Genomic DNA, 17,569 nt, shown 5'->3' on the forward strand with positions numbered 1-17,569 from the left:
GGATTTCCTGTATGTTTTGGACCAGTAGCTTTTTCCGCTTTACATTATCTTTGACAGTTGAGTCAATGATTTCTATGGAATCTTCTGCTCCTGAGATTCTCTCTTCCATCTCTTGTATTCTGTTGGTGAAGCTTGTATCTACAGCTCCTTGTCTCTTCTTTTGGTTTTCTATATCCAGGGTTGTTTCCATGTGTTCTTTCTTGATTGCTTCTATTTCCATTTTTAATTCCTTCATCTGTTTGATTGTGTTTTCCTGGAATTCTTTCAGGGATTTTTGCCATTCCTCTCTGTAGGCCTCTACTTGTTTATTAATGATTTCCTGTGTTTCCCTAAGTGTGTTCATGTCTTTCTTGAAGTCCTCCAGCATCATGATCAAATATGATTTTGAAACTAGATCTTGCTTTTCTGGTGTGTTTGGATATTCCATGTTTGTTTTGGCGGGAGAATTGGGCTCCGATGATGGCATGCAGTCTTGGTTTCTGTTGCTTGGGTTCCTGCGCTTGCCTCTCGCCATCAGATTATCTCTAGTGTTACTTTGTTCTGCTATTTCTGACAGTGGCTAGACTGACCTATAAGCCTGTGTGTCAGGAGTGCTGTAGACCTGTTTTCCTCTCTTTCAGTCAGTTATGGGGACAGTGTGTTCTGCTTTCCGGCGTGTAGTTTTTCCTCTCTACAGGTCTTCAGCTGTTCCTGTGGGCCTGTGTCTTGAGTTCACCAGGCAGCTTTCTTGCAGCAGAAAATTTGGTCTTACCTGTGGTCCCGAAGCTCAGGTTCGCTCGTGGGGTGCTGCCCAGGGGCTCTCCGCAGCGGCAGCAACCAGGAAGACCTGTGCCGCCCCTTCCGGGAGCTTCAGTGCACCAGGGTTCCAGATGGTCTTTGGCTTTTTCCTCTGGCGTCCGAGATGTGTGTGCAGGGAGCAGTCTCTTCTGGTTTCCCAGGCTTGTCTGCCTCTCTGAAGGTTTAGCTCTCCCTCCCACGGGATTTGGGTGCAGAGAACTGTTTATCTGGTCTGTTTCTTTCAGGTTCTGGCGGTGTCTCAGGCGCAGAAGTCCTGCCGCTCCTGGGCCCTCCCCCACGGGAGCCCAGAGGCCTTATACAGTTTCCTCTTGGGCCAGGGATGTGGGCAGGGGTGAGCAGTGTTGGTGGTCTCTTCCGCTCTGCAGCCTCAGGAGTGCCCACCTGACCAGGCGGTTGGGTCTCTCTCTCACCGGGTCTGGGAGCAGAGAGCTGCTGCGGGCCGGGATCCGCGGGTGTGGGGAAATGCTGCTTTTCTTGAGGTCGTTTGTAGGATTGGGAAAACCCACATGAGGCAGCTGACAACCATCTATGTTTCCGGCTTCAAGAAAGATCATGGTGCCTTCTTGTCTAAATGGCCACAAACACTAATGTGGATATGAACATACATTGAAAATGAACTTAAAAATTAAATATAGAGATAGAATCAGTGAGACTTAGTTCATTGGGTGTTGAATAGATGGATGTTAAAGTGGCAAAGAAAACACGTTTTGAGCCTTGACAAGTAAGAGAATGGTTGTGTTATTTCTGAACAGTAGAGGCACAGATTTTTTTTAAAAAGTACTACTTTTTCAAGGGAGTGAATAAAATTTATTTCCATTTTAGATTATATTTTGTCCTGAAGATAGAAAGTAGGGTGTCATACACGTTAAGATGTTCTACCATTGAACTATAACACCCAATAGAATGCTCTCTCCTATTAGGACAAAATTAATACCTAATGTTTAATTAAAATTTTGAGATGAGAACTTAGTAACAAAAGAGGTCTGGCTTGAATTATGATTTTCCAAGACATAGATCATAACATGTGACTAAAATCTTTCATAGGGTATTGAATGGAAGGGGGTAGATGAGTACAGAGCTTATGAAAACTGTTTCATTATGAGGCAGCAGCAGAAAATCAAGACGAGCACAAAAAAAGAATATAACATTATTGCTACCAAAACCAACAGCAGGACTACATTACCATGGGATTAGGCCTGAGCTTTGGGGAGTGGAGACTGAGTTGGTTTTTGTTTTCCAAGAAAGGAGAAGAACATCTAAAAGAAATGAAGTGGTGTAAGTATAAGAGATAGAAAATGATCTTGCCCGGAAACCGGGAAAGGGAATAACACTTGAAATGTATATAAGAAATACTCAAGTTAATAAAAAAAAAAGAAAAAAAAGAAAGAGTAGGGGAGAGCCTCGAACACATTGGCACAGGGAAAATTTTTCTGAACAAAACACCAATGTCTTATGCTCTAAAATCAATAATCAACAAATGGGACCTCATAAAATTGCAAAGCTTCCGTAAGGCAAAGGACACTGTCATTAGGAAAAAATGGCAACAGATTGGGAAAAGATCGTTACCAATCCTACATCTGATAGAAGGCTAATATCTAATATATACAAAGAACTCAAGAAGTTAGACTCCAGAGAATCAAATAACCATATTAAAATGGGATACAGAGCTAAACAAATAATTCTCAACTGGGAAATATCAAATGGCTGAAAAGTAACTAAAGAAATGTTCAACATCCTTACTCATCAGGGAAATGCAAATCAAAACAACCCTGAGATTCCACCTCATACCAGTCAGAATGGCTAAGACCAAAAACTCAGATGCTGGCAAGGGTGTAGAGAAAGAAAAACACCCATCCTTTGTATATAACAATGATATACATGGTTAGGGTTGAGAAACTCTGAAGGCAAAAAATTTAAAAAGTTTAGTATAAAGTAGACAGTTACTACACACTGTATATGCAGATCTTGGCCCCAATTCAGAGTTATTTAATTCCTGATGTCTTCTTTTTCTCAAGGGGGAAAAATGAAGGCTTATATTTGCTTGCCAATAGTGATCAGGTCTTTCTCCATATATACTTAGCTGTTGAAATAAAGTTTGTGCATGAATTTACCTTTAATCTATATACTACTCTGAGGAAATAATATTGCATTCCTTCTCTAAAGGCCCAAGCAGTATATAAGCATAATTAAATATATTATTTGTATTTGGTTGCTCTGAATCAACTCTTGACACAAAACACTGTTCAATTTCAATTACAAATTGTATTAAAGGAAATTGAATAAGGTCAAAAAAAAGAAAGAAAGAAAGAAAGAAAGAAAAGGATCTTAAGGGTACTGAGACTCACCCACAGTAGCCTTGAAGGGAGATCTAGAAATTGAAAGAAATGACTTACTTGGTCCAATTAGACATTCTTTACTATTCTTCTTAGGTGAAGTACTTACTTACCAGTGGAACATTCCAGAAAGATCTGGTCCTGGTCCCAGTGACTCTGCTTGTGTTTCCTGGATTTATTATTCTGCAGTGGATCCCATAAAGGTAAAGAAAAAAAAATATAGAAAGATCTCGGAATTGGGCAAATTACCTGGAAAAATAACAACTACAAAAGATGTGGTTAAAAACAAACAGCTCTGTAATGCCTTATTTTAATAGTCAGGAAGAGGAATGAATGTAGTGGGTCATACCACATACTTGGCATGAGGATTTTCTGTCTTGTCTCATCTTTCTGGATCTTGTAAAGTAGTATGTACTCATATTTTTCAAAAATGGGATAGTTGACAGGAAATTAGGACTCTAGCCATAAATTTGACTCTAGAGTATCTTTGGAATAGCTGGAATAAGTCATGCTGCCTCTGTTTCTTAATCTGGAAAGTGAATGTTGTCTATGTAGCTGTTAATCACAAGTCATCAGCAGTATATTGTGTCTGCTATATTATGGGTAATTTTCTTGGTGTTATGGATGATCCAAATGTAAAATACCCTACCTACTTTTAAGTGTCTGGTCTAGTTGAGCAAAAGAGAAGTAGAAAGTATATCAGAATGGAAGCTACCTGTAATCTGGACTTTGGAATCTAAATAAGAGTATGCTGGAGTATGTTGCAAGGAGGGCATTACAGGCATAGGAAACTATCTCAACAGGTATCAGGTTGGTATATTTAATAATGAATGAATAATTCAATCTAGCTAAAGCACAACACCACCTCTCAACTATGCCTTAAATGATTGTTAGAATGAATTCAGATAGCAGAATAAGATAGCTAAGAGTTAAGGCATTTATGATGACGTGCTAAGGGGCTTATAGTCTGCTTATTTGTGGCCCCAATCCCTATAGAATACTACCATCCAGGAATAATCTCAAGTCTTTCTCCCCTTTCTTGTTTCTTTAGGACATGTATAGTGGCCTGGTAGGACCCTTAGTCATCTGCCGAAATGGTATCTTGGAACCCAATGGAGGCCGGAATGATATGGACCGGGAATTTGCCTTGTTGTTTTTGATCTTTGATGAAAACCAATCATGGTATCTGAAAGAGAATATTGCAACATATGGACCCCAAGAGACAAGTCATGTTAACTTGCAGGATGCAACTTTCCTGGAGAGCAATAAAATGCATGGTCTGTAGAAAAGAAGCTACTGCTATTTCAAAGTAGTTCTCACTGGTTTCATGAGATGATGTGCTATGTTCATCTCTATCTATGGGTGCATACTTCTGGAAAAGATTAGAAAGTTGGACAGTTGAATGGAAATGATTTAGAAACAAACCATTATTGTTCTACATATATGTATTTGCAAAATAGATACATGGTCCAGATTAGATGAGGTGCCCAGAAAAGAAGGAAGCTAACACTTTAAAGTTATTCTCTCTCTCTCTCTCTCTCTCTCTCTCTCTCTCACACACACACACACACACACACACACACACACACACACACACACCCCTCACCACCACCACCACACATACAGAAATTTTTTTAACATTACTAGATAAGGGAAGATGAATATTTATAACCTTCTATATAACTAGCCACCTGGTAAAAATAATAAACCTGATAAAAATAACAGCCCCTGTTTCAAAATTCTGGGTTTATTTTTCCCTCAAAAGCATGTTATTTAAACACCAGATTAAATTCTGGAACTGTTTTGCCAATATAGACAAATGAATGACAACTTGTCATTCTTTACTACTTTTAAAGAGAAATTTAAATTTACATGGAGTAGCTGGAGAAGACAGCCACAGAGAGAAGCACGTGGAGCTATATTACATGCAATAAGGACCTTTTGATTCTTGAATGGCTTTGGGGGTGGGAGAATTGCATCATCAAAGCCTTCCTTGGCTCTAGACATCTGGTAGCTTTTCACAAAAAAGAGGAAGTCTCAAGTAAGAGGGAGAGCTTAAGTGCAGTGGAATGTAGGAAGTAACCTCTCCCCGGCACTTCTTGCCCAAGATTTCTTTGATCTGAGAGTAGGGTGCAGCGTTGATAATGACGCTAATGGAACTCAAAAGTAGTATCCCATTGTCCTATAGGTTTTATCTATTTCTCCTTGATGGAAACATGAGTGATTCACACTAGAACAGATGATTCACAACTTTACAAAGTGAACTTTTTTTAGTTTCTGTCAAATCAAGGAAATAAATGGGCTAGAACAAAGGAAATGAGGGTACAGTTAGGTCCTCCCAATTCAGGATTTAGCTAATGCCCACGTTCATCTATTCAGGTGTCCATTTGTCCAAACTTTAGATATCACTCTACCTAGATAGTGAAATAGCAGCTATATTTGAACATTTTCTGAGCATTAGTACTATAAGTACAAAGAAAAATAATGCTGTTAGTCTGAGGGGACAAAAAACCAATATTCTACCTCCTCCTCTACACTTCTGAACCAACTGAGAAAAATAAATGGTTAAGGTAAAATATGAGCCTTATTACTGAGAATGCTAATTGGAAAACTGAATTTCATTCTGTAACTAAATATGATTGCTGATACTTTCCTTGCAATGGATAATCTTTTTTAAATTGTCATTGACATCAATGGACAACAGAATTTCTCCACATTAAGAGAGGCAGAATCTTACCCAGAACCAATTAGTGAACCAATTTGCACCCTTTTCTATGATCAAAGAGATAAAATATCTAGAAGTGGCCGAGCTGAACAATTTCAGTCATTTTTTTTAAAAACTCAAATCCCTAATTTAATGTTGATAGACATAGAGAAACACTGTTGTTATTCCTTCCATTCTTTTCTCCCTTGAAGAGTAGAGTAGGAATCATCTCATACCTATGAGAAATTGAGATATGGGAGGAAATTGTTTTGGGTAAAATCGTACCAATATGAGTTAGGGTAACAACGAATAGGTCAGTGTCTTTCAAAGTCAGCATAGGATGTGACTTTGGAAGAGAACGTGTTACTCAAGCAATGCATTTGTAATCTGAGTTATCTGCCTGTGGCTCCATAAATGCTCAAGGAAGCTACAGCATTGCGGTATATAAATTTATTTCCTGCTTATTAGTAACCTAAGACAAGTTGGCAACATAAGCTTTCACACCTTAAAGATAAATAAACCTGGAAGTCAGATTTTGGAGAGTTCTAATGAATCATGCTGAGGAGTATTGGAGGAGTTCAAAGGGGGAAGGTGATATAAGAAATTGAGGTTACACAGAGGAAATCAGAAAAGTTTTCATGAGGGAGGCAAAGTTTTAAAGAGAAATAATAAGGAAGCAATATTTATGAGAGGGACGCTCCGAAGCCTAAAGATACAAATAATGTGAATAGACTGTGTGGATGATGGTGAAAGAAAAACCAATCACACTAATTGGAATCAATGCTGCTGGTGGTAGGAGGTGAATCTGAGAAGGTGATGTGGAGGTGTATTTTAAATGATCCTATTGGCTGACCGGTAGAGCCATGGGGTTGTTGTTTGTTGTCATTACAATTATGTTTTTAGCTTCAGAATAGCATGGTTCAAATAACTGCTCAGAGAAAGAGAGAAATCTGATATCATTACTGTTGAAGATACATTGAAGAGAGATAGGGAGCAAATTAGTACCCTATTGCTGTCATCAGAAATGATAGAACCTAGGGCAATAGAAAAGTTTACATAAAAGGAAAGATGTGAGACATTTTCTTCTTTTACAGCCATCAATGGGAAACTCTATGCTAACCTCAGGGGTCTTACTGTATACCAAGGAGAACGAGTAGCGTGGTACATGCTAGCCATGGGCCAAGATACTGACATTCACACTGTGCACTTTCATGCAGAGAGTTTCCTCTATCAGGTGAGCTTAAAATATGGTTGAGCCCCTCTGGTTTAATTGAAAGAATGCCTTAAGAGCCATTGCAGGAAGTAATGACAATGTAGAAGGTAATAGTTAAAGAGTATGAAAGTCTACGGAAAAACTCAGAGAAACTAGGTTTGAATCATTTAAAAAAAACAGATAACATTGTTTTCATGTGTGGCATGTTATGAAAAAGTAGGACAAAAGAGGTCTGCTGTTTTAATTTGCATGACTGGATTCTAGGAGAAATAAATAAAATGGACCCTTGAAGTTTCTCCTTGCTACAGACATTTTGTCTTAGGAACCTAAAATGGACATCAGAGACTTTTAGCTCCTATAAGCTGTAAATCGGTTCCTATAATTTTCAGTTCTTCTCCACATCCCTATCTTTCTTGCAGAATGGGCACAGTTACAGGGCAGATGTGGTGGATCTCTTCCCAGGAACATTTGAAGTTGTGGAGATGGTAGCCAGCAACCCTGGAGCATGGCTGATGCACTGCCACGTTACTGACCATGTTCATGCTGGCATGGAGACCATCTTTACTGTGTTGTCTCATGAAGGTAAGATCCAAATCCCCTACGTGTGTCCTTTTCTTTTTTTTTTTTTGATTTTTTTTATTAACTTGAGTATTTCTTATATACATTTCGACGTGTGTCCTTTTCTAACCTTTTGTGTAACCTGTAGAAACCAACTGATAGTGAAGAACCGCTTGAACTTCTTCCGCTGGCCCCAAAGAACCAGGTTTTCTCATAGAGCAGGGTTCCTTAGGCATTTCCCTAAGCTGCATTTCTCATCCTCTGTTGCAATGTCATAAACTCACATTGGGTGACACAGCCTGAAACCAGGAGGGCTTTGTACTTGTGTAGGTTTACCATGATTTGATGAATATATAATTTATTTGCAAATGCACCACTTAAAGTATAATAGAATTACTATTTCAAGGAAATTGGTAATGAATCTTTCTTTGATGCAGTCATTTTCGAAAAAGACAAATGTGTAGGGCTGGAAAGATGGTTGATTCGGTATCAGTGCTTGCAAGCATGCATGAGAACCTAAGTTTGCAGCCACATAATAAAAACAGTATGATCATAGGTCCTGTAACCCAAGAGCTACAGGGTTGCTGCACAGTGAAGACAGGGAGATTTCAGGAGCTCAATGGCCAGCCAGCTAGGTCAAACAGCAAGTTTTGGGTTCAGTGGGATACTCTGTCAAACAAAGTTAGAAAGCACTAGAGGAAAACATCTAGTGTCATCTTCTAACCTTTGAATGCATGGGCATGAACACATATACAGACCCAAACAAAAGTGAGCATAGATGCAAACACACCACACACACACACACACACACACACACACACACACACACACACACACACACACATTAAAAATAAAATAAGTACATAAAAATAAAAATCCCGGGGTTGGGAATTTAGCTCAGTGGTAGAGCGCTTGCCTAGCAAGCGCAAGACCCTGGGTTCGGTCCCCAGCTCCGAAAAAAAAAAAAAACAAACAAATAAATAAATAAAAATCCCAAATATTTACAAGTCAGCCGATTGTAGCAGTACATGTCAGAGATGCCCAGAGACCCCAATAGTAAACTCCTAAGGATTATACCCAGGTAAAAGATGGACTGCTGCAGGAGACAAAGGCTACCCAGATGTGACCGTTCCCTTCCTGACAGCATTTCATTTGCACACTAGCCATGAGAACCACGTTCTCACTCCCTTCTTTACTAGGAGCCAAGTACCACTTGCACTGTTCTTCCAGTATGCGAGACCTGCTGGATGCACTATGCAGAGATCACGGAATTTGGAGCACACACTGTCCAGTCTCTTCCTACTCCAAAGCAATGATAGAACACCCACAATTCTACCAATATCTTCTACTTCCTTTTTGTCTCTCTCCAGCCTCCCTTCTTTCCTCTCCCTTCCCAAGGTCGGGCTGGGGGTCATGAATCTCTTGTTTCTTTCTTGTATTTTTTCACTGTTGATATTGAAACTAGGGCCTCACATGTGTTAAACACATGCTCAGATCCGAGTGAGTGGAGGTTGTAAATTGCAATTCTTAGGAATTATCTGTCTAAATTAAATGTTAAATGTGTCAATCCTCTTCTACATAAACTGTGTCCAGCAACCAGCACTATACTCTCTTCCAAGAAATTATGTAGGGTTTTATTGAACCAGCACATATTTTTTACTTTGTTTTACCTTTGAGATTATAATTACAACATTTCTCCCTTCCCATTCCTCCCTCTAAACCCATGCATATAATCCTCCTTGCTCTCTTTCAAATTCACAACCTCTTTTCCAATATTATTCCATACATGTATGTATATTTATATATACATATATTTTCTTAATTATAATCTGCTCAATCCATATAATGTTACTTGTGTGTATGGTTGTTTGGTACACACACACACACACACACACACACACACACATACACACATATACATACATACATACATACATACACACACACACATATATATATACATACATACACACATATACATATATCATACTGCTTAGGAAAATATTGGAATTAGAGTAAGTATTGACTCTATCCAAAGACAAAAATGGGGAAGATACCACTGGTCATTCAAACAGATGTCGAAATTAGAGAATAAAATCTGCTCTTCATTTAATGGAAGAAGATAAAATGATAATATATGATTTCTTATATTACTAAATTTTTTTCTTTGCCATACCATAATATTGCTTCTGATGCTTTCACTTATTACTCTGATACAATTCCCCAGAACCCAGATGTCATTTTCTATCAGTCCATAGACCAGGAGACATACTATTATGGTGCTATAGAGCCAAGAAAGTAGGACCTCTTCTTACATTATAATACATTATCCTCATACAGGAGCCACTGATATGTATTATCAGAGTACCTCAAATTACCCTTTGAGAATATCTAACCCATAACTCATAAACTGTGGATTTATTTGTTTATTCAATATGAATTCATTCCATTTTGCACTGACTCTACATATGCTAACAGGACAATGTGTTGGGCTGTGGGTCTCTACGTTCCCATATGCTAAATAAGGAAACTTCTCTGATGATGGCTGAGCAAAATAATGATCTATGTGTACATCAGGAGATCATTAAGAGTCATTTTATCACCCTGTGTTTTGTTTTGTTTTGTTTGCTTTGTTTTAGATGTTTTCCCCTTAGGTCCCTGAGCCATCTAGTCTCTGGTTCTTGGTCACCCAAGCAGTACTTGGCATAGGTTCTATCTTGTATAGCGGGCTTTAAGTCAAATCAGGTAATGGTTGGTTTCTCCCACAAGCTTTGTGCCGCCTTTGCCCTGCACATCTTGCAGGTAGTACACCCTTGAAGACCAAAGTCTCTGTGACTGGGTTTGTGTTTACGGTTCTTTTCTGAGCGTACACAGAATATGTTCTTGTGCCAAAGATGCTAGAACTTAGAGGTGGAGGTTATTATGTAGTCACAAGCTTGACTTCTTCATGTTCAATGAGTTGTGCAGGTGTTGTCTTCAGCAATGGGTTTTGCTGTCTATTTGCAACCTACAGTCTTAGTAACAGCCTAGGTTGTTTGAGCCTTACAATGGAGCCCCTTTGGCCAGCTCAATTAGATGTAGCCCAATCCTGGTACTGGAAGCTTTGTTTGGTGACAAGATATCGCCAGTTTGGGACTCTGCCTTCCCATTATTTGCCAAATTCATTTAGATCACCTTCTTATATGTGTATAGTTTAGAAAGTTTCTACTGTGTTAGGTTTTTATACTCCCCTCTAAATACCCCTTAATTTTAGTTGTTTCTCCTTGTATTCTCTTCCACAATTCCCTCTCCTCTTTCTCCACTTGATCCTCCCGTTAGAGCCCACATCCTTGTCAATTCATAATTATCTTTTCTACTTCCCTTTCCTAATGATGTCTATCTGTTTATACCTACCCTCTGTTGTGTCTATGAATTATAGCTTCATTATCATTGACTTAACAACTAATATGCACATCTAAGCAGGTATATATGACATTTGTCTTTCTGGCTCTGAGGTACCTCATTCAGGAGTATTTTTTCTAGTTCCATTTATTTGCCTTGGAATTTAATGATGTCATTTTTTTAACAGCTAAATAACACACCATTGTGTAAATTCACCACATTTTCTTTATCCATTCTTCTTATGAGGTACCTCTAGCTTGTTTCCAACTTCTAAAAACCCTAATTCTTGGACAGAGTTCCTGATGAAGCTATGAGGTATATGAATCAGATTTAAGATGAAGGATTAGTACAATGCTGGAGGAAGATAATCTTTCTGTTGTGAATAAGAGAGAAGACAGAAAAAAGGATCTGTGTGTAGCTTTAGAAGAAGGTCTTGACAGTAAGATTTTATGCTATACAGTCCCTTGATTCCTCTGTGGTACAGTGTATAGAGTCATATGCTGAAGTAGAACTATTTGAAAAATAAATGGGAGGAGTGTTAGGATAGTTCCTTTGGGATTGGAAATAAAGTTATTGTCTTATAGCTTTGAGGGCTTAGTTAAAGTTGGACAGAGAATACAAGTCCTTATATGAGAATGCCTTTATTTCCGGTGGTATTTAGAATATTAGGTAGAATATTAGCAAGTACAGTTGCTGTGGTTCTATATGTTAGTGTTTGAAATGATCAACCATAGATTCTAATATGGTCGAGAAGATATGGATGAAATGGGTAGGTTGGGAAAGTCAAACGATTTAGGAATTAAATATCTAATGATGGAAGAATAAAACAAAATAATAAGTATTAAAATTAGTCCTTTGTTAGATTTTGGATTACTGATGTGATTCAGGTCTAGATCTCCAATCTAATATGACCATTATTGACTATGACTATTAAAACTGGAGTGGATATGCAAGGGATTAGAATAAAGAATTCCAGCTGGGGAAATTGACAAAGACTGTACTAATAACCAAAGACTTCCATGGATGAACATAACTAGAGAAACAAGAAATGCTTTTAGTTTTCCTATTTAGTTAATGTTATCTTGAAATTAAAACCATCTTTACTTAAATGGCAAGAAACAACATTGAATAGCCAATACCTCAGAAAAGAGTTCACCCTCATTAAAAAGTGAAAGGAAGAATTTTTTGATATAGGACTTAATATGCATAGAAGTATATTTAGCAGAGAGCTGGGGCTTTCTGAAGGGAAATTGAGAAATGATGGAAGAGAAACAGTTTAATATTCAATTAAATGGTGATAAAGAAAGTGACAAGAATCATAGAAATCAAGGCAGAGGGGAGGGGTAACATAGTTTGGCTTCCTAGTTCTATGTACTTGTCCTCATTTCCTGTGATCACTCAAAATGAAATTAACATTTTAATATCGATTCTTACTGATTAAATTTCTTATCTGACTGTTTCATGCATGTTTATTAATATATTCTGATTACTCTCTCCCCATTATCTACCTCTTTCCCTACCACCCACCTGCAATCAGTTCCTTTCTCATTTTCATGACTTTATGCTGGTTTTGTGACATTCAGTTTAATCAGAGCTGTCTGTATGACCATTGGATTGGAACTATTTGTTGGAGCCTGGTGAGATCATCAGTGGGTACTTAACTGAAGACAATGGTCCTCACTTTCCTTGAATCTATTTGTAGCAAATTCCAGCCATGAGGGGTAGAGACCTCTGAGCCCTTCACCAACTCTGCTTGACTGTTGACAGTGTCATTCTTATGCAGACTCATTATAGACATCCACACCTGCACTGAGTTTGTGATTGCAATGACAAGATTTGTCTTGCTCACAAAATGACATTTTGCAGCTCTTCTCCATATATTTCCAGCTCTTGCATTCTTTGTGACACATCTTCCACAGTGTTCCCCAAGACTTATAGTAGATATTATAAATATTCTGTTTAGGGATGAGAACCCGGTGCAGCCATAGGCGTTGGCTTTCATAATTGTTCACAAGAAAAAGATTCTTCTTTCATTAAAGCTGAAAGTATGTCTCTAAGGATAAATGTAACTATGTAGGAGGTGACTTGATGCAATGTTAATTTGCTAAACAATAGTGTTTGGTACCCCCTACCACACCACACAGGACTTATGATCTATCTGCCCTGCTGCTGTTTTTAAAACCTAGGTTTAAAGTATGTGAGGCATGGATTTCCTTTCTTTCTTAGAGCAGATTTCAAATCTAATCAGAGAGACCTTAATGAAGTAGCAAATTCAAAAAGAGAAATTGCTTTAAGTAATGTAAATATCCCATACAAATTCTATAGGTTGATACAAAGAATAATAGCATCTACCTTCTGTCTTTTTCCCACAGAACATTTCAGTACTATGACCACCATTACTAAAGAGATTGGAAAAGGTATGTAAGGTGTTTATACACTGGGAAGTTAGAGAGAGAGAGAGAGAGAGAGAGAGAGAGAGAGAGAGAGAGAGAGAGAGAGAGAGAGAGAGTTTTTTTTGTGTGTGTGTGTGTGTGTGTGTGTGTGTGTAGTTTGTGATACTTCTAGCATGACTAAAGTTGGGCACCATAATATAACACCTTAAGTGTTCTGTAAGATGTCAGAGGCAATGAAGTATGTACCCTCAATATGGTTATTCATCTCATGTCTTCCCTATAACCTTTGAATTTGGAGCAACAACCACATCATAAGGTACAAAGCTGTGCTCATATCATAGCTCACAATCTATTTTATGAGGGAGATGAAAAATCCAAATTGTGTTGTGTTAGACTTGAAAGAGTTATAGCAGAAACAAGGATTTCTACATGCACAATTTAAGACTAGAACAAATACTGGACATCCTTCAATAACTACTTCTATTCTTTTCTCCTTTTATCTATGGAATACCAAGCAATTTAAACTTGAGAGCCATTCATGTTTTTTCTCTTTGAGAAAATAAGGATGCTTTTCCTATAAAACCTAGGTCAAAATTATGCTTTCATTCTTTGCTCCATTTGTGCCTTTTACCAGGAAAGATTCAGAAAATTGTGTGAGGTACAAGGACTATTAGACACAGGCATGCTATCATGTCTGATAGCCCCAGACTTGAGAAATGAAGCAGAAGAACCATAGGTTCTGGAGAAGCCTAGACTCATAGTGAGGCTGTGTCCCAAAGGAAAAGAAAAACAAACACACATGAAATGCACACTAAAGAATATCAGTTTACTCTGGAGGTTTTCAGCTCTACTGAAAACCAACTTCTCATTAGTAAAGTCCCAGTGATCTACTTAAATTTCTCATAAATTGTTAATCATGGACTGGGATAGATTTTGGAGAGGTTAGAGAAAGGTAAGGTAAATTTGAAAGGGCAGTACTTAGATTACATTTTCTTCAACTCAAGTAACTTAATGTCATATATACATGTGCATGTGTGTGTTATAAATATATGTGTGTATATATAATACATCAGTGTATCAGTGTATGGAAACACACATTATGTATATATACATGTACATATATATATATATATATATATTTGTGCATGTGAATATATTCTGTACATATGTGTATGCACATACATGCATATTATGTGTGTATTGTTCATAAACTCTCACTGAAGAAAAAACTGTCAAATGTATTGTTTAATAAAACTCACTAATTTTCTAAATTCGAAGTTTCTTCAGGGTCACAAGAGAAACAAATGCCAGAATGTAAACTCAGAAGCAGAATGCTTTTTTGTTCTATTTGAACTCATTACTTTGCAGCTTTTTCCAGCTCTGTGAAAACATTTATTCATCCAATGCATTCATCAAACAAGTGTCAATTACCAGGGGTACAAAAACAAATAAGGCATAATTGCTGCTTTCCAGTGCCTAAAAATGGAATGAGCCACAAAAACAATAATTGTGATGCTAGATGCTGTGCACAGAAAGGGTAAACAGCGATCTTATCTTGTAATTATTGTATATTTGCTATTTACCAGGTGCCATGGTAAATATCCCATACATACTATTAGCTCACTTAAACTTGGTAATAATCTCCTTTGTCATCATTATCTTTGTTTTACAAAAAGAATAAACTAAGATTCATTAGGGATTCAGGTACTTAGCCCCAGGTCACGGACTAGATAAACTATAGGTTCAGAAAGAATACAGGCAATTTGGAAACCTAGAGGAAGGTACTATTAATTGTATAAATGAATTGCACTTGGAGCTGGAAAGGTGAGAAAAAGGAGAAAGTTATTCAGGCAAAGAAAGAAGCATGAATAAAGGCATAACCTATAAATATAACATTATTTATGGGGAATAAAGATTATGTTTCTGTGGTTGAATAATAGTGGGCAAGACAAGAAGGGTAGTTTAGAGCCTGACTGAGATGGGTGGAATGCATGACTTCAAATTGTGTACTAGCCCTGTAGATGTTTTGAAGACAGTGGAATGTTTACATGACAGAAACTATCACAACCATCAGGAAAAGTCAATATGAAATTACTATTAACATGATTCACAAAGGTGGGATTCCAGACAGCAGGGTGGTAAGCTGTCATAGTTTAATGGTTAAAATGAGCACTAATAAGCTGGATTGACTCAATGTTCTTCACAAACTTTCACTTATTTTTCTTAGCTCTACCCCCTGAGTTCATGAAAACCAAGTCTAACTATTTATTATTATTATTATTATTATTATTAATTTATTCTTTTATGTAGCACATGATTTTAAGTATTCTTCAGTAACCTTTAGGTCTTCCCATCAGCAAACAGAATAGGTACATGACTGATTGTTAAGGAGTACTTCCAGCTGCGAGATTATAATTATCTGATTATGAATTTGCAATCTATCTTAATCAGTTCGTGTTTTGAAGGATCAAGACAGGTCTCCTGTCCTATTTTCATGGACTTGTTTTTCTTAGGAGATGTCTGCATAAGATAACCTCATGTATGGGTACCCTTTTCTCTTCCTCTATTTCAGCTGTGATTCTGCAGAACATTGGAGAAGGCAATGTGAAGATGCTGGGCATGAATATTCCCGTAAAGAACGTTGAGATTTTGTCTTCTGCTTTGATTGCCATATGTGTGGTTCTACTGCTCATTGCTCTGGCCCTTGGTGGTGTAGTCTGGTACCAGCATCGACAAAGAAAGCTTCGTCGCAACAGGAGGTCCATTCTTGATGATAGCTTCAAGCTTCTGTCTCTCAAGCAGTAAGAGCTGAAGCCTGAAAATATCTTCAGAACACATCTGAGATGTATCCCATGTTCCCAGAGAGCTATGTAATCTACTCTTTTGTCAAAGGGGTAGAGGTAGTGGAAAGGCAGAGGATGGAATCAGAATTATCTGGGCGTTTCCTTATTTATTTACATGGGATCCATAGGTTCTCACTTTTTCTTTAATTTCCGTACAACTTGAGAATTAGGTAAGTTCCTTTGTATACAAATTTCAGCAGTTAGCATATGCCATCCTTCAGTACTGCAAAGTACAGAAATTCCTAGAACATAATCATTCTCACAAAATAGATACCAAGAAAAAACTATCTAATTAGGTTTCTAATTCCAGGACCTAGATAAACAAGTACACTTTTAATTGAGGCCAAATGATGAGCCACAAAGGTAACCCAGAACTAAATAAAGGACAAAGAACATAAGCATAATACAAAATGAGAGGTAGGGTGGGTAGTAGGATTCCAGATTTTAGCTTAATTGTCTTTGACAATGGACTATTGGAGAAATGAATGAATGGGTTGTGGTTGTCATGAGTACCTAGAACCCCTGGAACCAGAAGCACCTGTAAAAGAGTCCTTCATGTTTTTACGCAGTGGTACTGAAGAGAATTTTGAGTGTCCTCTCCATGTTCGAAATAGCAAATCTTGTTCACTAAAATACTTATTAAAAGATTGAAATACTGAATTTGGTGATTTTGATGATTCCTGTGGCTACTTGGGTGTGAGATTACATTTGAAACGGAAGAATTTCAGGGGTCTGGGGAAGGATATTATAGATCTATATAACCCTTGTAGTTTCTGGAGACTTGTGTGCTGTCTCAAAGTAAACATCTATGTCAGCGTGGTAACATCCTAGAAGACAAGTTCTGTGGCTGCTAAAAATTTTTGGAATGACAAGAAAAGTGGCCAGAGAAGGTACTGAAACAACACCCATTTCTGTCCACTGAGCAAACATAGGTAGGAGCATGCATGGTGATTTTGTGGGTGGGAGTGGCTCTAGGGATATAAGAGACATGTTTGCAGTTTAGCAACCTCTTTATAAACAGAATCATTCCTTCCTGTACCTTACAACAACATTCTTTTGTTGCCAGCATGTTTAGACCTCTCTGAAACTTTGATCAGGAAGTACAGACAAGAAAATAGGAAGGGGGTAAGATCGTCTATTCTCACTATAGTTTCCACATGGCAAATGGAGAACAGAAGGAGCATCATGGAGAGTAATGATAACAGCAATGGGGTGGGGATATTACTCAGTGATAAAGTGATGGCCTAATATTGCCCAGCCCCTGGGTTGAAAAAAAAAGAGCACAAAAGGAAACAAAATAGAAAACAAGGTAATAACAGAAACACATAGTGATCTTGCACCTATCA

General features: G+C 37.8%; 1 protein-coding gene across 11 annotated transcripts in view; it reads left to right on the plus strand.

Annotated features, from left to right (window-relative positions):
* Heph (hephaestin) overlaps positions 1 to 16,883 on the plus strand; it is a 251,830-nt gene extending 234,947 nt beyond the window's left edge. For 10 of the 11 annotated variants that reach the window (XM_039099420.2, XM_039099423.2, XM_039099422.2 and 7 more), the window contains 6 exons: positions 3,228 to 3,334; positions 4,183 to 4,408; positions 6,930 to 7,069; positions 7,468 to 7,630; positions 13,360 to 13,404; positions 15,953 to 16,883. In XM_039099420.2, the coding sequence (XP_038955348.1) occupies positions 3,228 to 3,334; positions 4,183 to 4,408; positions 6,930 to 7,069; positions 7,468 to 7,630; positions 13,360 to 13,404; positions 15,953 to 16,185 (914 nt within the window). In that variant the 3' untranslated portion in view covers positions 16,186 to 16,883. Of the gene's footprint in view, positions 1 to 3,227; positions 3,335 to 4,182; positions 4,421 to 6,929; positions 7,070 to 7,467; positions 7,631 to 13,359; positions 13,405 to 15,952 lie in introns of those variants that run through there. The other variant, XM_063279761.1, reaches the window with a different exon arrangement.
* The last annotated feature ends 686 nt before the right edge of the window (positions 16,884 to 17,569 follow it).

This window comes from Rattus norvegicus, chromosome X, assembly GCF_036323735.1.
Source record: "Rattus norvegicus strain BN/NHsdMcwi chromosome X, GRCr8, whole genome shotgun sequence".
Lineage (NCBI taxonomy): Eukaryota > Metazoa > Chordata > Mammalia > Rodentia > Muridae > Rattus > Rattus norvegicus.